The 27,432-nt window shown below is 39.7% G+C and overlaps 1 protein-coding gene across 9 annotated transcripts in view; it reads left to right on the top strand.

The window, feature by feature from the left end:
- Window positions 1-27,432, top strand: part of Pcdh15 (protocadherin related 15) — a 1,398,279-nt gene that overhangs the window by 1,089,595 nt on the left and 281,252 nt on the right. For all 9 annotated transcript variants that reach the window (XM_037199986.1, XM_037199987.1, XM_037199980.1 and 6 more), the window contains 2 exons: window positions 100-212; window positions 20,612-20,818. In XM_037199986.1, the coding sequence (XP_037055881.1) occupies window positions 100-212; window positions 20,612-20,818 (320 nt within the window). The remainder of the gene's footprint in view (window positions 1-99; window positions 213-20,611; window positions 20,819-27,432) is intronic.

Raw genomic sequence — 27,432 nt, 5'->3', positions numbered from 1 at the left:
AACTATGTTGCTCGGTTACTGAAGGAAAAGAGATGACTCAGACCAGCGAGCTGAGGTGCCTTTTGTGCTCAGTACTGAACAGTGTCTCTTGTCTCTCAGGCACCCCTGAGGATTACCCTCGCTTCTTTCACATGCATCCCAGGACTGCAGAGCTCACTCTTCTGGAGCCAGTCAACAGAGACTTCCACCAGAAATTTGATTTGGTTATTAAGGTAAATTAAACTAAGACCTTATTTCCTTGTAGTTATGAAATGCTGACCAAATGAACATATGGAGGCTACTATAGACCTCATTTTAAAATTGAGAAAGAATATGAACCACAATAGCCAATTTTTTTGCCTATAAACATTGGAATTTTTCTCATATGTATAGTAATATTCAATATATCTATGTAATAAATTCATTGGTCAGAGGTACATAGTTTAAATAACAAATTGTACTTTATCTTTCAGCATTAATTTTTTTTATAAAATAACTTTTGGACATGAAAGATAAACAATGACAACATTAGAATGTGTTTTAAATATTCTTTACTTTAATATTATTATTTTGGTGCTGTTTCTTTTTTTTAGCATATATTAAAAGTACTTGTTCCCCCTGAGATTTTTTTTAAATGTATGCCTAACTATTTTCTTTATGTTGAATGATAAACCTAGAACTGAAAGAACATTTAAAGCTGGGATGATCTACTTGACATTAAAATAATATCATTCTAAAGGAACAGTAAATAAGTATAAATTAATAATAATATCAATTATATTATAAGGAAGCTACAGAAGAAATACTGTGAAAACTAGTTAATCCTGACTTCACTAGAAAGTTGAGATTTAAGATTTCAGTTGACACTGAAGGAAGAGTGAGAATTTGCTGAGTAGAAATAAATATTGAATGAGGATCATTGTAAGTTGAGACAAGACAACAATAAACCCTGAATTAATCTAATATGCATTACAAGATATTTCACACACACACACACACACACACACACACACACACACACACACACACACACACCACAATTAAAATAATTAAAAATATCAGTGCTGTGACATTAGCTCGGTGGTAGAACATTTGCCAGGCAGGCATTAAGCCCTGGTTTCACTCTCCAGAACCACATACATAAATTACCTAATTAAACGAAAAATTTAAATAAAAAGGAAGTGAAGAAAGGGGGCTTGCTGAGTAGGCACTCTGGGAATGTTGATTTTTGTACTTCTTCATTGGCTGGCTGCTGCCATCTGGTTGGCCTCTTATTTGCTCCACTGTGGGTGGGCTGTGAAGTTCAGTGTCAGTAGCTATCATGAGACACATGGCTAATAGTGACTGGGCAGAAATGAGACTGGCTTTGGTTTTATTTAAAACCAACAGGCTCTTTTCAGTGCACAGACTGTGTGTGTGCTAATCTGGATTAACTATAGGTAAGTCCAACTTGAAATACTGTTATGTCAATGCATTTACTTTTAGTTCTTAGTATGGAATAGCTTCTAACATCACATTATATTATGTGTAATTAATCATGTGTTTATTTAGTTATGCTTTGTCCTTGGATAATTGATAGTGTAGATGTAGGTGCATCTCCATCAGTCTAGATTTTATCTGCTGACAGATAGCAGATAAAAGAAGACCCAACAACCAAAAGAGACTATTTCAATTATCTGGAGTTTCAAATATTTTCTGAAGATTAACCCAAGCTTAATGTTGCTGGGTCAAGAGGTTTTGGCCAACAAATGAAAGCAAAAATGTGTTTCCAATAGAAAAGTTTGAGGCATAATGTAGCTGACTATAAGCAGTCAACAGAAAAATTAGGGAGAGCACCTTTTTGGTGGCTACAGCCCCCTTGGATGTCACTCAGCAAAGACACACTACTGTCCTCCTTTGTACAAAGGGTCACACATGAAGTCATACACATCTTTCACTGACTTGTGATTATCATGGGACAGCATAGAAGTCAAGCAACATCCACTGCCTATGTCCTTCTCCCTGGGTCCCATGATGCTGACCTTTTTCTAAGTATTATTTCCAAACTGCTTCATTTATAACATGAAATCAGTGTCCCTTACTACCCATATCATGTCTGAGGGCAGTATAACAATCCATCAGTTACAGAAAAAAATCAGTTAGAAATGGGAACAAATAATTGTTTATGATTTAATAGCACTTTATACTATTAACCAATGTTTTTGCAGATATTTCTAGATCCAAATGGCCATGACCTAAAGGTACCACAAGAGGACCATGAGCAAAAGTATCAATTGAAACAGTGACAATGGGCCACATACCCAGGAGTAGCTGAACATCCGGGCATTCTTCAAAATGCCACAGTCCCACAGTTCTCCTCAGTAGTAAATATTTCATTATCTTTACTTTTTCCTACATTAGTGTTTTGTTTTTCATTGGCTATGGGAGTGTTTTGGTGGTGATGGTGGAATTTGATCCAAATTCCTGTTTGGGAGGCTGAGAAAAATAAAATATGGCAGTGTCTACCTCCGGACTGAAGAAGTATTCTGCCTTTAGAAGTGACATGACACACTGACTAACAGCTGGTTTGTATCATAAACCAGAAATTTCTCACCTTTCCTTCTTGCTGTTTCTGCCAGTGATTTATTCTGCATGCTGAAAAGTAAACATGTAAAGACGAAGCCGGGAAGACAAAATTGGATAATTATAAACTTTAGCCTAGTCAACAACCCAAGCACTCTGGACTGAAAAAGAAGGGGGTACTCCATTGTAAAACATGTGTCCAGCCTTTAATTAACTGCCTTCATCTGAGGATACTGAGAAGGTGATGCACATTGAGAAGAAGGATCAGTCATTTGCTTCATGCCAGAATTATCCCACTTATGGACAAGGTCCTTGAATAATTGTCCATAACACACATGCACTATCAAGAACATCCCAGTTTGGATTATGAAGTATCTGATCCTCCCACATGATCCTCCCAAAAGCAACCATAAATTTCCTGTGAGGCAGCAACAGAAAAACATATTTCACATGTGAGATGACAGTGAGTTTAATGCAGTACCTTAACCAAGTACCTTAACACGTCTCAGAAAATTCCTTTTCATTAGTATAGTGTATTTAAAGTAGTATTTGTACGCCGGGCATTTAAGACAAAGCAAAACCTTGAATTATTAAAACAGATCAAATGGGTAAATTATTAATAATCCATTGTCCCTAGGTTCCTTAGAGGATAATTGCATTTCATCTAAATCCTTTTGATTAAAAGCTTTTATTAAACTCTGATTAAGCAAGGGCCACAGTAAAACTGCTAACACAGCATTATGGTGCCTCCAGCTTCCTGATGCCACTCAGTGGCTTGCTCATGTGTCCGGCAACCACATCCTAGTTTGTTTTCCTTCCAGGCCACAGACATACTATACTATCCTGTAATATATTTCTATGCTTATATCCTGTATATATTGCTATGCTGGCAGGATCTGAGGCCCAGATGAAGAGAACCACAGAGACCTAAATGTATCATGCCACTCTGGTTTCCCTCTCCTTGAAGTTTACCTCCTTTTTCAGGCCAGAGGTCTAAGGGACAGCATAAAACAATTGCATATGCATATGGAAGAAGCCTCCTCACAGCCTGTTTGTCTATACCCTGGCAATATTTCTCCATATTAAATGTATCTCTTTGACCTCTTGCCCTTTTCAGATGAGGGATGGTAATAATTTCCTTTTTAATGGTTTTATATTGTACTTCTATCATTTTTAAGTATGTATATGTGGGGAGGGTATGTTTGTACATGTGAGTCCAGGTGCCTGAAGAGACCTGAGGTATCAGTTTCCCCTACAGAAGCAGTTATATGCAGGTATATAAGCCACCTGGTGCCAGTACTGGGACTCGAACTCAGGTCCTCATCTTCTGGAAGAGCAGAGTCTGTTCTTGGCCCTTGAGCCATCTCTCCATCCCTGCTCAAATATAATTTACATTGTGCCTCCTGCTTACCATTACCTACATAGAACCCTTAGTAAAAGTCAAATGCATGATGATGCATAGTTTAAGCTGTTTATGACTGCTGCGAACAGACACATTCCTTTCTAAAGAAAATGTACCTATTTGAAATAAGAGATGACATGGAAATTCAAATTAGTGATATGTTAGTCCCCACATGCCACCAGTCCTAGTCAAATGTTTACCTTGAGCACTATGAGAGTTACACATGATAAATGGCTGTTTTTAAGAACACAGCCACTTTAACTCCTGGCCCTCTGTGTATCACTAAAGCTTCACCTCTAGATTCAATATTTTAAAAATAGGCAGTATTTCTTAGTTTCCGGTTCCCAGCATCCTTTGAGTACTGATTAAGGCGCCTGACATCTGCCAGACAGATGTGTACAAAGGCACAAGACAATCTCAAATACATTTTCCTTCTGATGGCTACAATAATATTTCTAATTATCACCTGGAAAACTACAGCCAGATTATATAATGGTGTCAAGTTCATTATGCAACCAACTGTGGACATTCTCTTGAATAGCTAAGTCTTCTCTTGCCTTTTCTATGAATCACTAGTCACCGAAGCCAGGCATTCTTATCTTCTTGCAAGTTGTCTCTGCTTGTTTCTATGCAGCCCCTCATATAACCTGCCCTGATGCTTGAATAATTTCCTCAGCCTCAGGTGCTCTTAATCATCCATTCACATCTCACATTATAGGCTGGCGCTCTCTCTCTCTCTCTCTCTCTCTCTCTCTCTCTCTCTCTCTCTCCTCTCTCTCTTTCTCAAACCTTAGCTGCTTTCCCAGGCACCCCATCAAACTTGTCACATCATCCATTGAGTGTCTTTAGAGTCACCACAGACATGCCCCTCTGCATGTTGCTCTCTAACCTCTCTACTGTCTCCCCTTCCCACCCAGCCTCCTGTGGTTTTTAACACAGATGTAAAGGATTACAGGTGACAAGGTCACAGAAGGTAGCCTGTCCCTTGTCATCCATCATAGTTTCTCAGTGTACAAAGATGGAATCTCCGTGGAAATGAATGAGATGTCTGTAATGTGTAATGTTGCCAGTGTATAGTACCGAGAGTTGAGAAGGGAGGGGGGGCAGAGAGAGAGAGAGAGAGGGAGAGGGAGAGGGAGAGGGAGAGGGAGGGAGAGGGAGGAAGGGAGAGGGAAGGAGAGGGAGAGAGAGAGAGGAATAAGATCATCTTGAACCTTTCCTTTTTGGAAGAGTAAACGGGAGCCTTCAGTAACAAAAGGTTAGAACAAAACAAACAAATAAAATATTGTCCATGGCTGCCTTTCCCCAGCTACAGTCAAGTTGCATGCCATAGAATAGGGATCATATTCCCCCAGAGTGCTGGAAATATTTTTGCTATGTATGTTGCTGGAGGGCTTCTCTCCAGGTTCCACCAAGCCCCGCAGTCCCACAATCCACGTATAAAATAATCACTCAGACGCTTATATTACTTATAAACTGTATGGCCATGGCAGGCTTCTTGCCAACTGTTTTTTTTTTTTATCTTAAATTAATCCATTTTTATAAATCTATACCTTGCCACGTGGCTGGTGGCTTACCGGCGTCTTCACATGTTGCTTGTCCTGGAGGTGGCTGCAGTGTCTCTCCCTCCTTCTTCCTGTTTCCCCAATTCTCCTCTCTCCTTGTCCCGCCTATACTTCCTGTCTGGTCACTGGCCATCAGTGTTTTATTTATATAGAGCGATATCCACTTTCCCACTTCCCCTCCCCTTCTCCCCACCCCAATCTTGTCCTTTCTTCCTTTCTTTCTTTTTCTAGTTATCAAAAGCATTCTATTAGCTAGGATGTACATGAACCACATAGCCGGGAGATTTGTACCAAATCTTGGTCCATCTACTTCTCGCTGCCAAGGGCTGGCATCAGAAGTATGTGCTGCTACGTCTGGCTAGTACTCTGATTCTTCTATATTCCCCTTGAACAATGAACATTCACAAAGTATGTTCTAGTGAGCTGCTATCATTACCACCGTCTGTCCCAAACCCTCACAAACCAATGGTCACAAGCACCCTCTCCCTCACTCTGCAGAGGCTGACGTGAGAGTGACGTGGGTAAGCTCTGCTGAGCTCGCTTTGTCATTAGAGATCTGCAACATTTTATGTCATCACACAGTGAGAAAGACATAATAGGGCTACTTGGGGCCATTTTTTTTAAGAGTTGGTTATCTGTATGTATGCCACCTATGTATAGATACCTATGGATGCCAGGAGAGGCTCTCGGACCCCTGTAGTTGGAGTTGCATGTAGTTGAGAGCTTCACACTGTGATACTGAGAACCAAATGTGGGTCCTCTGAAAGCACAGGAAGGTTTCTTCACCACTCAGCCATCTCTCCTGTCCCCAAGGTGCTTTTTTTTTTTAAAGGACACTAATCTCATCTATGAACACTCAACCCTTATAAACTAATATCTCTCAAGGTGCCACCTCCTGACACCTTCCCTTAGAGGCTGGGAACACATTGACTCAGGGAAGCACAGACATTCAAGTCATTATCTACCACACCATCAAATTAGTAAAGAATTAAATCCATCACCCTGCTCCAGTCAAGGTCTGTAAGATGAAGTGAATGCCTTTTTCTATTTCCCATAGAGATTTCAGGCCTGAGGTGCCATTCACAATGTGTTACAATCCTTCCTTGGGTTTATTTAAAAAAAAATACTTTCTGAAGTCCATTGGCCCCTTAGAGTAGTAAATGTTCCAATTCTTTTGAAAGCTTTTATTTAGTATGCTACCACATGAAATGTTTTTTAATATTTAACAATAATATTTTGTTCTTTTGTATCATCCTGGTTGATGTCTAATAGGACAAATGAATTGACTCCTTCTGATTCTGTGTATAAGTAGGAGGAGTGAATGGACGTGTGGCATCTCACACCACTGTTCATCAAGAAGGGAGAATGAGCCCAGAAATAAATGGTAGATGAATGCAGTGGCCATCGCAATGCATGTTGACAAAATACACACAGAGGCAAGAGTTTACTCAGCCACTGTCTTTCTCACAAGTTGACCTACCACTGCTTGGGGAAAGAGAAGACATTTATACAATGCCTTTATGGACACTTAATTCTAGTATGTCCTCTCTGTAGGTACAGGTCACTTTGAGGAAAAAACAACAAGTCCAGCTCCCCTGGGGTGTTCAGATGAAAGCAGCATTTCAGTAGCTGTATAAGCCCTCTACTCCACCCAATCCACATTAGACCACCCAGCCCCACACTCCACACCCTACCTACCCCCCCACTCAAGGCCCCACATGAACTTCCTCAGTCCCCCACTCCATACCCACAGGAACTTCCTTAGCCCCCATTCCATGTCCCAAATGAACCACCACAGACTCCACTCCACTCCCCACAAGAACTTCATGATTCCATACTCCATTGCCCAAAGGAACCACCCAAGACCCTACTCTATACCCTACGTGAGCTAGACAAGCCTTTCCCTCACTCCCCTGCATGAACCACCCCAACCCTCACCCCACTTCTTCACATAAGCTACCCCAAACTCATGCCATTCTACTACATGAACCACTGTAGTCTCCCACATGAATGACTCAGACATCCACTCCAGCTCTCATCTAAACTACCCCTGCTCTCATTCCCCTTCCCTCACATGAACAGCCAACCCCCACCCTCACCCTACTTCCCACCCATGAATCACCCCAAGCCCCATACTTCACTTCCCACTAATGAACTTCCCCATCCCCCACTCTACTGTGCCCAAATAGGTGGGTTTTTTTTATGTGATTCTTGGATTTTTCATAGAAATATTAACATGAATATTGGAAAACCTCTGGGCCAAATAAAGCTTTTGTTTTTCTCAAGAACAGAGGACAGAAATAGTAGCCTCTGCTACCCACCTACCAGTTCATTCTTGCATCAATACTTTTACATTATTGGTCCTTAACATTCATGTAATGCAAAGTGGGATGTTTATCAACCAGTTTAGAAAAGGCACTTGGCTGGTATTTTCTAAAAGTCAAGGCTACTTTGGCAATGGGAACAAATGCCTCCCAGAACCCCACTGTCATGGCAGTGTTCAGGGGAAGGCAAAATGCAGAGCTATCTCAAGTTGTGTAACATCCTTTTCAAAGCTGTGGTCTTCCCATGAGTGACTGCATCTGTCTTCTTCAAATTGCTGAAAATAGCCAGCATACTTGTATCAGTTTGTATTTTAAAGTCTAAACAAAAGGAAATGATTTTATTATTGAGAAGTGCACAAGGGCTTTGAAGATTTCTATCTCCATTGTAATAAGTTACAAACATATGAGCAACTTGAAACAAAAATAAAATATACTTCATTATATTAAAATAATCCCTAACTGGAAAGTCTGTTGATTTTTATCATGTCAGAGTAGAAGGCCTTCTGAGGGTATGCTTCCTGTATTCTATGTGGTAAAGATATCTCTCTTTGTCAAAGGGAAATATGTTTATTCCTATGAGAAATGAGTTCTTTGGATTTATATCCCTGTAGACAGATCAATTTTACTGTACACAATACAATTCTGTGTATTTTGTTTGTGCCATCTATTATATATTTTGTGAGCTCCTGAAGATTTCTAGTAACTTTACTTCTAAACTACTGGTTGTGGTGTTAATTTTTAACCTTCTGAATGATGTTCTATAGGCTTGAATGCAGAATAATTTATGCATATTCAGGGAGCAATAGGCTATACTTAATAATATTTTAATTAGTTATTAATATTATTATGATCTTTGACCAGGAAGCATAGCCTTCCTGTAAGCCATCTCTCTCTACGAGACATCTGAATTTCAGCCCAAATTGAAATATGAGACATTGCTCAAATAAGAGAGAATACCAGGATATTAGAAATATATGTGGGGAGATAAGTAAAATGGAGTGGGAGGGGGCACTTAAAATCAGGCAGAGGAGGAAGGGTAACAATACAAAAGGAGAAGGAGGGAAGAGGGTAAAATAACACTAAGGATAAGAAAACCCCATAAGGAATCACTATTTATTTACCTAAAATTGCATACAAGACGCATAAGTCAATGTGTATACATATGTAGTTTGATGAAGTTATACCACTTGGGCTGACAGTGCTCTCCACAAGAGTCATAGACTATATATCAAAAACCCCTAATACCAGGCATAAGAAACCACCTTTCAAATTGTTGGTCAGAGGAGTCAATGGCCCCCATCTCAAAAATATATAAGCTATTGCTGTTACCACTGGTTGCTTCCCAAAGGTCTAAGGTGTTTCCCTGTAGCTGAAGTTACTATGTATTTCCAACACAAGACCTGAGCTAGATCTGACTTGAACACCTCCTCCCTGAGGGAGAACTAGTTCTCTTGGTACAAGGGAGGTTATACAGGTTTCTAAAGGAAGAAAGAAACAAATAGTCCTACCCAGCACTAATCTCTATTAACCACAGGGGAAAAAAAAGTCAGCATGGCATGATAACCCTGAGGGTGTAATATTGGCACCCATGTCTTGGCAGTAAACAACAGTTCTATAATTGGACTTAAATCCTGCTCAATAGGCAGAAAATCATGCCTGATACTAGAAACATAGCCAATTACCTAAGGCTAGCGAGCTCACAGATCTTAGAAAACTACCTACTACCCCCGCTTACTAAATCAGCATGACACCTAAATGCATTCTGAATATTTAATCTTATACCCACAGATAATGCAGCCACCCCCCTCACCAAAGAAGCTTCTCTTTGCAATACAGGGAGATTACAGAAAACCAGAACTGCCCCAAAGCAGAGAACATGTGATAGGAGGGATCCCAGCCCCAGTGGATACATCTGTAATGTAACTCCTGCACCTTAGGCCCGGGGAACTTTTAGCAGAAGATATTAGAGCCAGAGCACAAGGACAATTGTTATATGAATGTGTCTCCTAGAAATGACAGGAAAGGTACACCAATGGTACTTTAAACCATATGGCTATCTAACCAAGACCCAACTGACATGCTAACCTAGATGGGGGAAATTCCATGGGGCCCTTTTCCTAGAGAGCGAAATACAGGCAACTAAGAAATACTGAGAGCAGGAGAAATTATCTTCTACAGGGATGAGCCCAGTAACTGGTTATCTAATGCCAAGTGGTCAGCCCTGAAATCATATACACAAATTATACTCAGTGGACTAAGCGGGTTATATGTTTATATTTACAGGTTATATAGTAGATCCCTCTCTCTCTCTCTCTCTCTCTCTCTCTCTCTCTCTCTCTCTCTCTGTCTCTCTCTCTCTGTCTGTCTCTCTCTGTCTGTCTCTCTGTCTCTCTGTCTGTCTGTCTGTCTGTCTCTCTCTCTCTCTCTCACACACACACACACACACACACACACACACACACACACACACACACACACATTGAAAAGAAGCCATGATTTCAAGAGAGATCCATGAAGTACATGGGGTGGATTAGACTCTAATCATTAGAGGGAAGAAAAGGAAGGGTAAATTATATAGAATTTCACTTAAAATTAGATTTAAATGATGCTTTTCTCAAAGTGAAGTGATTGATAACCAATTGTACAAGAAGTGTGGGCAGAGTTAACTTACCCTGCTCAACTGGGGCCTGTTTTCAGTGAATTAGCCTTCACCACTTGTTAGACTTTATAATACAGGTTGAAATGCCAGAGTCGTGTTTTCTAAAAGAGTATACTGTGGATGTGTCAGGTCATGGTAACATTTTGTTCGCTTGCTTGCTTGTGAAGCAGGGACTCATTGTAAACTTGCCTGGCCTGGAACTCACTATGTAGACCACACTGGCCTTGAACACACTGAGATAGCCTGCTTCTTTCTCTTGAGTACTGGGATTAAATGTTTGTGCCTCCACATCTGCCTTGTGGGATTAGAAGGCAAATCTCAGAACACCAGTCACTGAATATGGATTTCTATGCATTTATAAGGGAAAGGAATTTGAGTGCAGCCTATATGAGTGCATGTGTGTATGTCTATGTTTGTGTGTGCATGTATATATGTACATATGTTTGTATATTTAACAAAACTAACCACTATTGAGCAGTTCTGAGTTCTAGATGCTGTTCGAAGTTTTGAACATATCATAATGCAGAATCATCACGTTATAGTAATGTCTTGTACATTATCATTTTCTGTGACACAAGAGTGTTGAAGGACTCACCTCAGTTGTGAGCTTTGTTAGATGTGGACTGAAAGATAAGTATTGTTTTATCTACCCCAGTTTTTCACGTTATATAATTGGTTTTGCAGTAACCTATACCCTCCTTTCTAAAGTAAATGCTCTCATAGCCAGGACCACCAATCTGTGCAGGGGTGGTCTTGCACTTGGGAAAGAACCATTAGCATCAAAAGAATAATAAAATTACCATACACCTTCAATTTTTGAGGACTTTTATTTTTTAGTAGTGGTTGTTCTTTTGAGACAGGTTGTCAAGTGGCCCAGGCTATCCTTAAACTCTTGCTAAGTAACCGAGGATTGAACTCCTCATTGTCACACCTCCACTTCCAAAGTGGTAAAATTACATCCATTTATCAGCATACCAGGCTTTGTAAATTATATTCTATGGTAAGATTTTTTTATAGTAAATGGCAAGATGGTAAATATTTTAGTAATATTTTAGGAGTTTCAAAGTGCTATAAAAAGGTAAAGGAAGGAAATCTAGTAGAATATCATGTTAATTAACAAGGTGGTCAAATAGGCCATGGGTCAAAAACATTTGATCCATGTAATGTCTATGAGGAGAGGATTTCAGAAGAGGAAAGATCTAGAAGGTTCTAACCTAACAGCATTTTTGGATGTCAGTGGCACCACATGGGGCAGCGAGCCAGAGCATAGTATCCAGATCTTGCTGGACCTGGGGTAACCTGGAACTCACTGAAGTGAGAAATAAAAGTTGGACCTGCCTAGGCTCAGTGAGCTGGGCTCTGCTGACTCCCTATGGAAGACCTTAATTTGGGGGATGTGGGGATGCGGGGTGGCTTGGGAAAGAGGGCTGGGTGTGGAAGGAGGGGGTGGTCTGTGGATAGCATGAGAAGTGAGTAGAAAATTTCTTAATAAAGAAAAAAAGTGGAACTGGAAACAGCTCAGTGGTAATGTGTTTGCTTAGCATGTGCAAGCTCTTCATTCCATAGTCTACATGGGACCAGAAAAAAAAAATGAAAAACTAGGGAATTATAAAGATAGTATTGTTAGTTGACCAAGTCAAGTTGTCATTATGAGAATGTTCAATGGTCAAGTCAAGAACTAGCCTGAAAAGTTTAAATAGCCCCTAGGAGAAGGTAGCAGTTGGATCATGATGGATAGAAGCATTTGTATTCTGTGTTTTATGGTAATCATCACTGAATTTTTAGACATGAGACTTGAGGGGAAGTAGGGAGGAAGATGACCTCAAGGCTCTCGGCTTCAGAAACTGTCAATAAGAAACTGCCATCAAAGAATAAAAAGACTGCCTTTAATTGATTGATTAACGTTGGGCTTAGATTTACCTTTTGTCAACTTTCCATCTGATATCTGTTCCATTAGATATCTGTTGGATGTCCAAGCAGCATTATGAAGTACACAGTTGGTAAGCTGTATCACATCCCACCTCTCAGGACTCAGGGACCCCTGTGGAAGAAGAGGATGAAAGGGTGTAAGAGCAAGAGGGGACAGAGGACACCAAAGAAACAAGGCCTCTTAAACACAGCTTGACTGAAGCGTGTACGAACTTAAAATGACTAGAGTAGCATGCATAGAGCCTGCCCAGGTCTGGACCAGATAGGGTGCTAAAACTGAAAGGAAAAGTAGGCAAAGCCCCATTTGCTAGCCCAGGAGTGATCTCCAATTGATAACCATTCACAAATGAAGGTTAAGTTTTCTCCAAAGGAGTCTTACTGGGGAAAACAAACGACTTTTTTTTTTCTCAAATTGTATTGATTCTCTGTGGATTTCACATCATGCATCCTGATCTCAATCATTTCCCAGTTCCCTAGCTTCTGCCCTCTGCCCATGCAACACCCCCCTCAAAAAAGAAAAGAAAAGAAAAGAAAATCCAAACCATAAAAAAAGAAAAAAAGAGAAAAGAATTTTGTTGTGGAAGCTGTAGTGTGGCCTGTTGAGTAACGTAATTTACCCTTTAGTCCATTCATCTTTACTTGTAAGGGTTCATTGCTATGAGTCCTTAGTCTGTTTCAAGGCCTCTGGCTTCTGCTACACCACCTATACTGGGCTCTCTCTGGGGCTCCTTTTGGATACCCTGTTGTCCTATGTCATGGAGATACTGTAGTTTGAGATCTGTAGGTTAGTCTCCTTCACATGCTTCAACAGTTCATAGATGAGGTGGATGTTGAGGTGGGCTCACTCATAGTCCTGGTTCTGGGCCTGGGTGGTAGCTGGATTGGTCAGTCTGCTTTCTCTCATCATCACTACCCAGGTGAGATCTCCAGCACTGCTTCAACTTGCTCACCCAATACAGCCTGCAGCTAGAGTCAGAGCTAGATTTTCTGTTCTCAGGACCCCAGATCTGACCCACTCACACTCATACCACCAGGGTCAGCTCTACTCTTTTACCCAGGTGAGGTGCAGGGCCCTCTCTCCTGACTGATGCAAGGGGTATATGAGGATGGAGGTGGGGGTGCCAGCTCTCCTGCTCTCATGCCCTCAGGGCTGGCTCACCTAGATCCAAACAGCAGGTTCAGCTTTACTGTGCTGCTCAGATGGGGTGCAGAGACCACAGGGATGCCAGAGGTCTGGGCTGTAACCTGTGGCCAGGTGGGTGTCTGAGGGTCATGCCACTGCCAAGGCCATGCTGTTTAGAGTGGCCTGTGCTCTCACACAGAATCATGATGTTGATAGGGCCAGGGTCTGAGCAGACGTCCATGGTTCCTGTTACCACTGGGAGCCATGGACTGATTGCAATCTGGTCTGCCACCTGAGATCACCTTGCTGTCTGAGGGCCATGCTGCTGTGGGGGCCATACTGATCTGGGTGACCTGTGCTGCCACCTGGGGCCATGGAGACATAGTCCAGCGCTGCTGTGGAGGGCCATGTCCGAGTCCGTGGCCCTGCAGCGTCATGGCTCCCATTGCCACTGAGGGCTCTGCAGATGCCCAGGGTCTGGTCAGACACCTGGGATCTCATTGGTGGTAGAGGGCCATGCTGCCACCAGGGCCATGCCTGTGCTGCTATTGGGGCCATGGTGATGTCTGGACCTGAGCTGCTGCTAGGAGCCATGTCTGGGTCTATGGTCCTGCTGCATCTGGGGTCTGTGATGATGTCCATGGCCATTGTTAGCATAGGAGGTCATAGGAACCACGTGTGTGGAAATTCGAGGGCTGCACTGAGCTAGATCTGCCCTTCACTGGTCCTGGGATGAATGGCCCTGTCTCTTGCTGAAAACAAACTACTTTGAAGGGTAGGCTGCATATCCAGCAGTAGATGGCCAACAGAAAACAAACCCAGTGGCATCTTTGGAGGTTCTTTGTCACATAATGTCGTGTCAAGGTTTTCTCTCTCTCTCTCTCTCTCTCTCTCTCTCTCTCTCTCTCTCTCTCTCTCTTTCTTTTTTCCTTCCTTCATTTATTTATTTATTTATCTTCCTTCTTTCCTTCTTCCTGTTTGCTTTGTTTTATCTTTTTAACTTTTTCTCTTTCCTTCTCTTTTTAACCCAATATGTCCTTTGTATATGCATTATGACTTCCGGTTTTCTGCTTTTATAGGATTCCTGAATATGTGAGCAAATGGTTCACTGCATCTCACCTGGTTCTTGTCTTTCCTTGGGTTCTTTTCCTTCTGTTTGCTTGTTTTATCCTATTCTGATATGTTTTTTACCTTATAATATTATATTATATTTTATTAGTATTCCTTAGAAGCCTGTTTATTTTCTAATGAGAGACAGAAAGGGAGGTGAACCCATATGTCAAAGGTGTAGAGAGAAACTGGGAGACATGGAGGGAGGGAAAACCCTAATCAGGCTATATTATATAAAAATATGTTTTCAAATAAGAAAAAAATAAACACTAGCTTAGAAATGTATAAAAGTCATATTGTTAAGAGTTATCACTTTGCCAACTTTTGGTTGGTACTATAAATAAAGTCCTTTTCTAGTTAGTAAGTCATTTAATTGGGAAGGGAATAAGAAAAGTTGTTATAAGAAATTTTTTTGTGCACACACACTAAATAAGTAAATATAAAAGGAAAAAAGAAAAGAAATACGTTCTCCCTGGTACCATAGGAAAGGAATCTATTCTCTTTTTGTGGAACATTTTTAAATTTTTTTTTTTTTTTTTTTTTTTTTGGTTTTTCGAGACAGGGTTTCTCTGTGTAGCTTTGCGCCTTTCCTGGAACTTACTTGGTAGCCCAGGCTGGCCTCGAACTCACAGAGATCCACCTGGCTCTGCCTCCCGAGTGCTGGGATTAAAGGCGTGCGCCACCACCGCCCGGTTAATTTTTTTTTATTATGCTTTTTAAAGTTTATCATATCTATGTGTTAAATTACTCACCACTAACCAGCATGGAAAGAGTTTAAAAACCATTGTGCCACCACATGCCTGTAACTCCAGCCCTTTACAGGCTGAGGCAGGACCATTCCTCAGAGTTTACAGCCAGCCTGGGCCAAAAGTAAGATGCTGTCTCAAAAAGACAGTGGTGTGTGTGTGTGTGTGTGTGTGTGTGTGTGTGTGTGTGTGTGTGTGTGTGTATGTATGTGTGCATGCTAGGAATACAGAATATATAATATATACTATTATATACAATCTGTATTCCTAGTACTTAGATGCAAGGCACTCAGAACTTATAACTGTTTCCTTATTTTAAAAATAGCATTGAAATACTTTCAGCTTTCTGTCCTTGGAATATCTAAATAGTTTGAGCTTTAAACATGGGCATTAGTTTTACTTCACTCTTTTCTCTAAAACTGAAACTTATACTGATAATTTTTACAAGCAAACATGGGCCTTTAATTGTGTGTGTGTGTGTGTGTGTGTGTGTGTGTGTGTGTGTGTGTGTGTTGATGTCCATTTGTGTTTGTACCTGCATGTATGTGCGTGATCATGACTATGTGTGCATACATGTTGAGGACAAAGATTAATATTTGGTGTCTTCCTCAATCCTCATGACGCATTTTGAGCCAGAGTCTGTAGCTAGAGTTTTCCTGCCTTGCCCACAGTCAGGACAAATCTTTGTCACCCACCAGTCCCACAGCCTCTCAGACCCAATCAAATAAACACAGAGACTTATATTGCTTACAAACTGTATGGCCATGGCAGGCTTCTTGCTAACTGTTCTTATAGCTTAAATGAATCCATTTCCATAAATCTACACCTTGCCACATGGCTCGTAGCTTACTGGTGTCTTCACATGCTGCTTGTCATGGTGGCAGCTGGCAGTGACTCTGACTCAGCCTTCCACTTTCCAGAATTCTTCTCCTCCTTGTCCTACCTATACTTCCTCCTGCCTGACTACTGGCCAATCAGTGTTTTATTTACTAACCAATCAGTGCAACACATTTGCCATACAGAACATCCCACAGCAGGAGTCTCTCACTGAACCTGGACCTTCCTGATTTGGCAATGCTAGCAGGGCAGTGAGTACTGGTTACCCTCCTGTTTCTCCTTTCCCCGTGCTGAGGTTAGAGGCATACATACTCCACTGTGTCTGTCTTTTCATGTGGGTGCTGGGAATCAGCAGTGTTCCTCATACATAGCAAGCACTGTATTCACTGAGACATCTCACCAGCCCTCAAATCTGCCATTCAGATACGCTTTTCTACTTCTAACCACGCACTTGTCAATGTTAGTAACATTACTTTACAAGAGTAAATGGCTGTAAATGCTACCATTTTTATCTGTCTTTCTTTCTTAAAAAACCTCTCACCCCTTCTGATTGCTGCCTAATAGGATAAATCAGAGTCCTAAGAACCCTTGGCCTGCTAAAGAACAAAGTGTAATAACTGTTGCTTTTCAATGCTACATTTTAACTCTAACTGAAGAGGAAGTGTGTATCTTCCTATGATTTCCTTTGCCAGTTTCTTCCATCCATTTTCCTATTGTTATTCTTCTGTAAGTTTAGGGAACTTGCAGTAAATTTCCTTGTACAGTTTCTCACACATCTGGAGACATCTCAGCCCAACCTGCCTTAAATAGCGCATAGCATTGAACAGGGACTAACATTCTCTGCATTTTTCCCAATGTAGAAGCTTACGGTTTGATATCTAGAGAGGCAAATGGCATAAGAATAAAAATGTGGGCTTGGACACAGATCACTAGACATGGGTCTGCCGTGCTTCCGATAGAACTACAGGTGTAAGAGCAATCCAAAAGCATTAGTCATTATTACAACAAATCAATATCTGTATAACAACCAGTAAAAAATTTCATGCGATGCTTTTCAAAGCTATGGGTACAGTGGGAATTAAGTTGCTCTGAAGAATCTAATTTGAGTTTTAGTTTTCTTCCCACTGAATCACTTTGTTTTCATGAAGGAAATAATACATGTTTTCCCAGCTTCACAGCTGGTAGTAAAAGCTAATGACACAATCTGAATATGGAATACAAGCCTCTTGCATTATTATACAGTTGTGCAGTTTCCCTCATTTTCCCCCACATTAAAAATATGTATGTGTTTGTCTGATGAGGGAAATAAATTATACAACTTGCAAGTTATCACACCATTGTTGGTATCTCTGGACAACACTTAGTAACTATTAGAACAAGAAGAGTAAAACAGAGAGAAAAAAAAATCCTGTTAAGAATGGCCCGTGTGGGGCTGGAGAGATGGCTCAGAGGTTAAGAGCACTGACTGCTCTTCCAGAGGTCCTGAGTTCAATTCCCAGCAACCACATGGTGGCTCACAACCATCTGTAATAAGGTCTGGTGCCCTCTTCTGGTCATACATGCTGTATACATAATAAATAAGTAAATCTTAAAAAAAAAAAAATGGCCCGTGTGTATGAACTGCTCCATGCCCACAGGCCTGACATAACATCTCTGCCTTTAGCAGTCCATGATGCTGGATGGGAGCCCCATGGTTGAACCATTGGCTTCTATCATGATGGACTATATGCTGGTTGTACACTGCATCTCCATTTCTTTTTGGCTATCTCTCTAAGTGCATATCTCCTGATGTGCATCACATGAGCTCCTAGAACTTCCATGGCTCAGTACAATTAATCCCATTTCCTGAAAGTACAGTGAGCTCTGAACTGATGATGTAAGCACCACCCACATCTGTGTGAAAAAGCCATGGGTTGATTCTGGGGTCACCCTCATTGAGGAGTGGAGCTCAAAGGACTACTTTGGCATTCTACTGCTGAGTGACAATGTAAAGACACAAAATAACTGTATAAAAGAGAAACTAACCTTAAAGTAGGGGCAATATAATAAGTTAAAATACATAAGGAAGTTTCTCAGTGCAGTGTATAACATTTGGCTGTCCATTTACTAGTTGTCATACTTTAAAATTAGTAATTGTGACATTCATAACATCTTAAATGTGAATGATAGTCCCATGTAGTAACAGATCCTGGGGATTTTCTCGAAACAAAGTCATCAATTCTACTTAACCCCAGTGGGGCTTATTATTCATCTTCTTATTCGATGGAAATGTTAAATAAGAAAAGTTTATGTTAGAAGCCTAGGTTTGGGATATGAGGGCAATGTGATTGCCACATGTGACTCCATTGATTGCCAAGATGGATTCTGCTGGTCTTGGGGGCTCAGTGGGTATTTCTTTCTTCTCTTACCATTCCATGTCCTTTAGTACTGGAGGAGAAATAGCCCCCCCCCCAAAAAAAAAAAACAAATGGAAAAATAAGCACATATATTAGTACGGTTTTATCCAAGTATACTTGAGTAATGTATTTCCAATAAATAACCTTAGGAATTATTTAACTACTAAAAATTATGGTGGAATTTTCTTTCACTTGTAGCTGTGATTTTTCAGGTCCTTTTCTGAGTAACAAATGCAGCTTCAACCTATTAATTTAGGGAAGACAGTTACTGGGGACTGTGCCATGACAAAATGCACAGTGCCAGATTCATGCCAACCACATGAATCTCTTATAGTTCTGGCCTTTGAAGTCTGAGGACAAGGCCCTAGCAGGCTCGTTTTGCCAAGGGTACATCCTCTCCTATTTGGCACCTCCGTGCTGTGCTCTCATATGGTGGCAGAAGCCCAGGGTTCTTCTAGGGTCTTTGCATGTTTGTTTGTTTGTTGTTTGTTTGGGGAGATGGTTCTTCCTGTATAGCCCAGGCTGTCCTAGAACTCTTATCCTCGAGTGTAACATGAATCTTAAAAGTTCTTATTAATAAAATCAAACCTGGGCCAGGTATTGGGGTCAATGCTGGTAGATCAGATAGAACAAGCCACAGCTAACCTCACCTGGCAAACTTCTCAGCTGGTCTTGTTTTCTCAGACTGGAAGATTCTGTGTCCTCATCCTCAATGGCTCTGAGCTTAACTGCTGCTAGAAGCTTAACCAGCCAAAATTCTTAACCAGCCAAATGCTTCTAGTTTCTTGTCCTCATGCCTTATATACCTGCGGCGCGCTCCTCGGCCAGCGAGGAAGAACGACCACCATGCGAGGATCCTTCTCAGAACACACTTTATTGGAGCGCCTCTTGGTTAAGGGAGAGCGGGAGGTGAGGGGCCCCAAGGACTAAACTGCAACTGCTTATATAGGGAATCAGGCAAACGTGCCATACTGTGATTGGGTCCCGCCAGAATGCAAGCACGGGGAGCCACGGGATAGGCTGAGGACATAAGGCCAATTACCATACTCGTGCATCATAGCCAAATATGGAGTTGTTTACAGCTAGGCTACCAGGAAGCCAGCGCCATCTTTGAATAGCGGCTCCCTACATATACCTTTTTGCTTTCTACCACTACTCCCTGGGATTAAAGGTTTGCTTTCTGGGATTAAAGGTGTGATGAGTCACCATGCTTGTCTCTATCCTTGAACACATGGATTTCTGCCTCTGGAATGCTACGATTAAAGGCGTGTTCTACCGCTGCCTATCCTTTATGTTTAATATTGTGGCTGCTCTGTCTCTGACCCCAGATAAGTTTGTTAGCATGCACAATATTTGGGAGAATACAGTACCACACTCGAGAATCTATCAAACAGTTCTGAGATGGCAGGCCAGCCTCCTCAGGGCCACATGGGGCCTCTCTATTCAGGACAATAATTTCACTGATAGAGGCTGAACATTTGTCAAGGTATTCATCCCCAAAGCCACACCTCTTACTCCCTTTTAGGTTAGGAATTTAATATATCACTTTGGGCATACACACATTCATGGGACACCAGGCAGTTAATCTCCGGTGTGGAATAAGAATATACTGAGAAGACAAAAGAAGAGAAGGTTTTTATTTGACTGATAAATCTCTTTTTTCTGTATCTTTGAGTTATCGACAATTCAATTCTAATTCACCTTCTGTATTTCTAATTGTATATTAAGACACTTATCTCTTTACTGTATACAGTATTGCAATAGTTTATTATAGTCATTTTTCTGAAATGAATACTGGGTTTGAGAAAAAGGCAATTAAGCAATAAAGGCTCTCTACTTCCATTTCTCATTTATGTTTTCTAACACTTGTTAGAGCAGTTTGCCTTGCTGCAAGAATCCTATGGTAAAGAATGTCTATGCCTATGGCATGAAAGAGTCACTCCAGAGGATATCACAGCCATCTTTCCTTTAATTTACAGGCTGAGCAGGACAATGGCCACCCACTTCCTGCCTTTGCTAGTCTACACATCGAAATACTGGATGAAAACAATCAGAGCCCATATTTCACAATGCCCAGCTATCAAGGGTACATCCTGGAATCTGCCCCAGTGGGAGCCACCATTTCTGAGAGCCTAAACTTAACCACTCCTCTGAGAATTGTAGCTCTGGACAAAGACATAGAAGACGTAAGTTCCATGAACATCTTTGCTATTGTTTGTTGATATCCTCTTCTTCTATATATGTTTATAGGAAGTAGTACAAAATAACAGCTGCACAAACCACAAAGCAAAGACTAAACAAAATTCGTATAGTGAATCTTAGTGCTACAGTTTAATTCCTTATCAGAGGTATTTTTAAATGTGTGTTTCGTTTAATTGCTCTTCTTCGATGTAGCTGTTCTGCATATGAAAGCCAATGAATTGTTCACTTGGTGCTTGCTAAATCACCAAGGTGATCTTGTGTTAATATAAATTGAAAGCTGTTTGATATAGCTTGAGATAGGGAAAATAATGGCATTATAAAGTGAACATAAAATCATGAGAGGAGGACTAAGGAGGGAGACGCTTCCTGGCATGTGGGAAGACCTCAGTTCAGCTTCTGAGCACTCACATAAAGAAAGTAGCCAGTAAGTGATCTCCAGACCAGTGAAATACCGCTAACAATAAGGTGTGGAGGAAATACCAGATTTTCCCCTCTGGCCTCCATGCCTGGATGCACACCCATACACCGGCAAGTGTTCATGCATTCCATACATACACAGAAGCAGGTGTATTTGCACACCACATACATATACCATATGTGCACACACATGTATCACACATGCATACACACAAATAAATAAGTAAATAAATAAATAAAACAAAAAAAGTAGAAACCAAAAAAATGTGAATCAATCATTTAAAAAAAAATTCCAAAAGCAGCCCAGACTAGCATCTTGGGATTCCCTTCCACTGTGATGGCAGGTTATTAAAGAAGATATCTTGGGGGCCATTGGCCCATGCATACTTCCAGCTGGTAGCTGATGAAGCTTCTATTCCTTCAGGTCCCATCTGGCTGACTTCTGGTCTTGTAGTATAGACCTTGTTGGTATGAGGGGAAAACAGTCTAGTTAGGCAAAATGAGAGTAATTTATCCCATTAGCCACAGAGATTGTATATGAAGACTGGACAGAAAATTCATGAGAATCAACTCAGCATCCTTTAGGAACTTAGAGAAGGAGAGGCAGAGCAAGGAAGCTTGACATCATTTTCTATAGCAGTAGTGAATGTGACATCTTTGTAGCCAATCAGCTAATACAACACTAACAATGAAAGCAAGCTGCCAGTGGAAACGTGGAGCATACCAGAGTCCTGAGGAGGCATGAGGTCCCAGAGCTGTCCTGATCCCCTGAAATCCACTTTGAACTCTTCATCTTTCTGCTTCCACCTCACAAGCCCTGGGATGACAGGCCCGTACCACAACACATGACTTGAATTTTTAAAAATTTTGATTGACAAATATAGATATCACATTTGGCTAAATGGACAGCACTGTTCTAGAATGTCCTTAAATTTTTCATCACTGCAGTCACAAGAAGACACAAAGTTCCTCCGGTCGGCTGAGACTGGCAACTCCTGTGTTCCCTTCCCCATACATCTCTTCCTTCTCAATGTTCTCTTTATCTTTATGCTTGTCCTTCTGATTCTCGTCTAACTTTCTGGTCCTTCTTCATTTCTTCTACTCTTAATCTCGAATCACATATTTAACCACAGTCCTGTCAATTTTGTTGTCTCTGCTTGAAAGCACAGTGAATGTCCCATCTCAAAAATCCTCTTATTTCAGAAAGGGACATTGAGTGACTTTTCAAAAACTCAAGAAATGACTGTATGACACTTCAAAGGACTTTGATATTATTTTTTAATTAAACCTTTAGGTTAGAATACATGCTAGATTTCTTTGTAGTTAAGATATTTTGAGACATGTGTTGCTCTGTAGAGGAATACCCAGTCTCATGCAAATGGCACTTCTTGTTACCTGAAAACTTTCCCATCTTCAATTTCTGAAACTTCCTGCTGGCCCTATACAATCACGGGCACATTTCACATTTGCCAAGCTATGTCTTAGCTAAATGATTTTGCTGTATTTTGTATGACTTAAGGGGTTTCATCCTATTTTATATAAACTGTTTTGGCTAGCTAACATTTTTTTGTTGTTGTTTGTAATTCATCTCTGGGGGTTTCCTCATTCAAGAATCTTTTTCTTTCATAGTCCAAGCTGAGACGAGTGTCCCTTTTTGGAGTATTTCTCTAACACACTTTCAATTCTGAAATATCAGTCTTTCCACTTCACTAAACTGAAATCTCTTTATGATATATCTCATGCCCTGATAACTTGTTTATTTTTCACACCACTTCCCATCCCTTGATAGGTTTTTATAACTCTCCAACGTACTGATAAACTCAGACATGATTGAAGGAATGAGGACATCCAGTGATATTGAGTTAGTCAGTTCAGGGACTCACTACATATCCCTTTCAATGGTTAGTCCCCTCTAATTCTTGGAGAACTCTTTACCATATTGACATGAGCTATTTACTCACAACTCATCCATTATTTTTAAAGTCTACATTCACTGGAACACAAAATAGACATTTATGCGTTTGAAAATGGATATTTGACTGAATCATCTGTGTTTGTTTGTTGTTTTTTTTTCAAACAATCTTTTTGGTATTTTTAACAAGAAATTAGTTTGTTTCTAGGAGTTTTAGAATATCTACATTACAAAAATAAATAACAAGATTATTGCAACTTACTGTGAAACTATTTACTACCTGGTAAGACCAACTTGCTCTGAGAGGAGCCAGAATTGAGATAGCCAGCACAGGGCAAAAGGTCTAATAATCTTATAGAAATGAGAAACCTCAAGAAGATGTTACTGATATCAAAAGAGATTGACCTCCCCAAGCAAGGGGAGCCAGAACTCACTGCAGGAGTAGATTCCTTTGGACAGCTTCAGGAATAGTCAAGGCTAAGGGCACATGCCAACTGGACCCATTCCATCTACATCCTACAGATGGCTTTTTCCTTCTACCAGGAAAAAGTAAGACAAGATTTTAGGAAATAAGAGCCAAACTTTCTGGATTATAGTGCCATTCATATAGTATGGATGTGGAGTTAAAAAGCACCCTGAACATCCTTTGTAAGACTGAAAAATTACTAAAGAGAACACCCTTCTATCAATCTTTATTTTTCATAGATCAACATGCACACACACATGAAATGCTTACTTACATCATTTAGTAGTACAGCCAGTATAGTTTTGAAATAGCCCTTCCTGGAAGAACATCAAGAAATGCACAAGGTCTACAACAGAACTGAGGCCACAATGCTTCCAGAGGCAGAGCCAGGAAAAGCTGAGCACTGAACTTCTCTGTAAGAGCCCCTGAGGTGACAATCAGCGATTATTCAGTAGCTTGTTTAATGATAGAGATTCACTAACAATTCAATGTAAGTGTTGATGTTTTAAGATGTTTAATCAATGTATTTTTCAAGGTATTATGTACTGATAAATAGATACTTATAAAAATGTAATTCTATCATATATATATATATCAAAGTGCAAAGAAAAATGATTATATATCTCATGAACAACGTTGTTAGCTTAAGCAAACTTCATTTATTTTCTCTACTATTGTGTATTTATGTGCATTGGGTAGGCATGACCTTTATGCTTACCATGTTTATTTTGTGTCTAATTTACATATAGGTGCCACCTGGTGGAGTTCCTGTAGGTACCAGGTTGTTGGTTTTGTGATTGCCAGTTGCTGTGGGTCATTTCTAGTTCTTTTTCTTTCTAAATAAAACTTTATTATCACTTACTAATATAAGTGATAATTTAGTCAATAAATAGTAGATTAAATGTTATTTAAATATTGGTGGTTTCTAAGTCTGTCATGGACATTGGGAATTCATCATGCAATTTCTTTCTAAAAGGTTCTAAATTTGAGATGAAGGAGTATTGATCTAAGTACTTTAGTACTCGATTACTAATTAATTAAAACTGACAAGTTAGATTAGATTTCTAAAATTTCCTGTCATTCTTTGTCATGTGTATATATGCACATGAATATGCATACATGTATCTGGGCACATATATAGGCATGTTTTATGTGCACATATGCAAGCATGCATATCATCTTGCATGCATGTGGTAATATTTTAACTCATTAAAATGTCTGTTCCCAAATCTTATACACAGCCATGTGAACGCAGATCTATAAATGAAGTTTTATTTGATATTTTATTTTATATTCAAATGTTTATTTATCTTTTTGTATATACATTTATTTTTATATTGATTTTTTTCCTATTTTTGTGAGTGGATTGGAGTTTATTTTACCCTACCTCAAACAATTTCCAAAGCAATATACTAATAAATCATATATTTTGTGTATATTGCATGGTGTTTTAGGGTAAAATAAATTGTATCTTATGTGACAGAAGGAAATATTATCCATTAATAAATTCTATATTTAACAAACCAAAGTTCATTTTAGAGTCACATAGACATACTGCTACATGAACTCTCCTGGCCTTGTGGAAAATGAGATCAGAGTATCCTGTGTGTATTCATAAAATCCCCTGGCTATGTGGAAATATATGTCCATTCATATCTTATTCAGTGAAGACCAGTTATCTGGACATTTATATGGTCCAAGGCAATGCAATGTTTTCTGAACTTAACTCTGTAACTCTATGAAAATTCAATTATCCTTAAAAAAAACCCAAAACTGTGATATTATGATACAGTTGGTCAAAGGAAGATCTATACCTTATGAGAAAAGGAATATTTAACATACATATTGTTTTTTGCCAAAATTTTGGCATATTTAAAATGTTTCTGGTCAAGAAAGATGAAACTTTTAATTATAAAATTCTTAAAGCATTAGTGCTGTTTATGTTGAAACACATACACTGGAATTTGATGCTGATCATGACATTTCTACTTAAGTCATCAAAAACTTAATGTATTTTATAATTCAGCATTAACCTTAAAATCAATCTAAAATATTAACACTTAAGTGACAATTTGCTCAGTATTTCCAACTCTGTCATAAATGTGTATTTTTGAAGGATCACTAAGTAGTTTAGCGATAACATTTGCATATATGTTATAGAGATTTAAAAGGTTCCTGTTGTAAAAAATTATATATAAATATCAAGGAATGCTCTGTTGTAGTAACAGACTAACTGCAGAACAGAGCAGAATGAGCTGAAGTGTGTCCTGTGACATGACAGGTCCATGTGAGGCAGTAAAGGTCAGCTCTAGGATATACTGCCTCCATCTACAGTCAGTTTTTTCGGAGAGGCTCAGCCCCAGTTGCTCTGAGATGATAAGAACCTCTCTGGTGTTACTGTAGTTGGAGAACTGTGTATGCTGATTTCCAGTTAGCAGCATCAGATGTGGAAAATCATTGTAGCCTCCCAAAATTGGTCAAAGTAAATGGTGTCATCTGGAATTAATTGTTTTACTACAGTCACATAAGCACATGCAGGGTGACAAGTTAATATTCATGGAAGTCTTATGTTGTCACAGTGCTGACATGTGAATGTATTAAGGAGTGTACCTCACAAATCTACAGTTGATGGAAGAGAATAAATTGAAGGAAAATGAAAGCACAAAAAGAGAAGTGAATAATGGAAAATATGAACCAGAAGGAAGAATTGCATTGTTATTAAACATATATATGTCAAAGCTCATGAACTTACATCACAGGAGCCTGGAGTCATGAATAAAATGTGTTAGGTAGCAATATCAGCAACACACTCAGAGAACAGAAAGATAATGTGAATTTTAAAGTACTGGAATTATAAGAATAAACTAAACATTCACTTATTTGTGAAACTGTAAGCTCACTAATTTTTATCATCTTTAGGTTAATAACTGAATTTCATCAAAATTGATACTGTTATTTAAGAAAAGAGTTTTCAAGGATGTTGGTCAAGATATAATCTTTCATAAATCATTTCTTTTTTTAATTAACATAGTTCCTCAATCAACTTAACCCACACTCTAGGCATGTCAATGCCCCTTTGAAGAGATAGAGCATAGACTCCTGACTCTTTATGGGTTAATGGATTCGATTATCTAAAAATCAATAGACAAAAAAGTCAATCTCAATAACACTCCTCCTTTATTGTTCTGAGATGAAAAGAGTACACCAACCTGACCCCCAAAACATGGGCACAGAAGTGCACACAAACCTCAACGCATACTGTGTTGCAGGTTCAAATGAAGAGCATCCATTTTGAAGAAATTTGAAATATATACAAATAACCACATGAGGCGGAGAATCTACTGATGAAACTTGTGGTTTAAAGTATGCCCACTTTTATATAAATAGTTATTTTCTCTTTCTACACAGAAAATTTAAAATGCAAGGTCTTATTTCTTTCCCAAATTAACACATGTGACAATCCCCCTGCTCTGCACTCCGTGATCAATACTTAGCAAAAGGCCTAGGGAACCTTTCTTAAACACATTAAACACCATACTATGATAATATTTTAGAGGAAGCACACATAAACATATTTGTCTCCCGTATCGCCCAGTTTTATAAGCCTACAGGGCACCAGATTCCCTGGATCCCCTTTTATTTCCTCCAGCTCCTTCCTTGTTCACTGTGCAAGCAGTAACCCAAGGACATTACATCGTGTCCATCCCTTTCCCAAACAGCAGTGAATGGTGTCTTACCATTGAAGGGAGATGAGCAAAACTGTGAAGGGTTTTCCATGCTATGCTAATTATCTTAGTTCTGAA

Source organism: Peromyscus leucopus, chromosome 16_21, assembly GCF_004664715.2.
Source record: "Peromyscus leucopus breed LL Stock chromosome 16_21, UCI_PerLeu_2.1, whole genome shotgun sequence".
Lineage (NCBI taxonomy): Eukaryota > Metazoa > Chordata > Mammalia > Rodentia > Cricetidae > Peromyscus > Peromyscus leucopus.
Note: the sequence above shows the minus strand (reverse complement) of the source record. Positions and strands in the feature narration are given on the sequence as shown.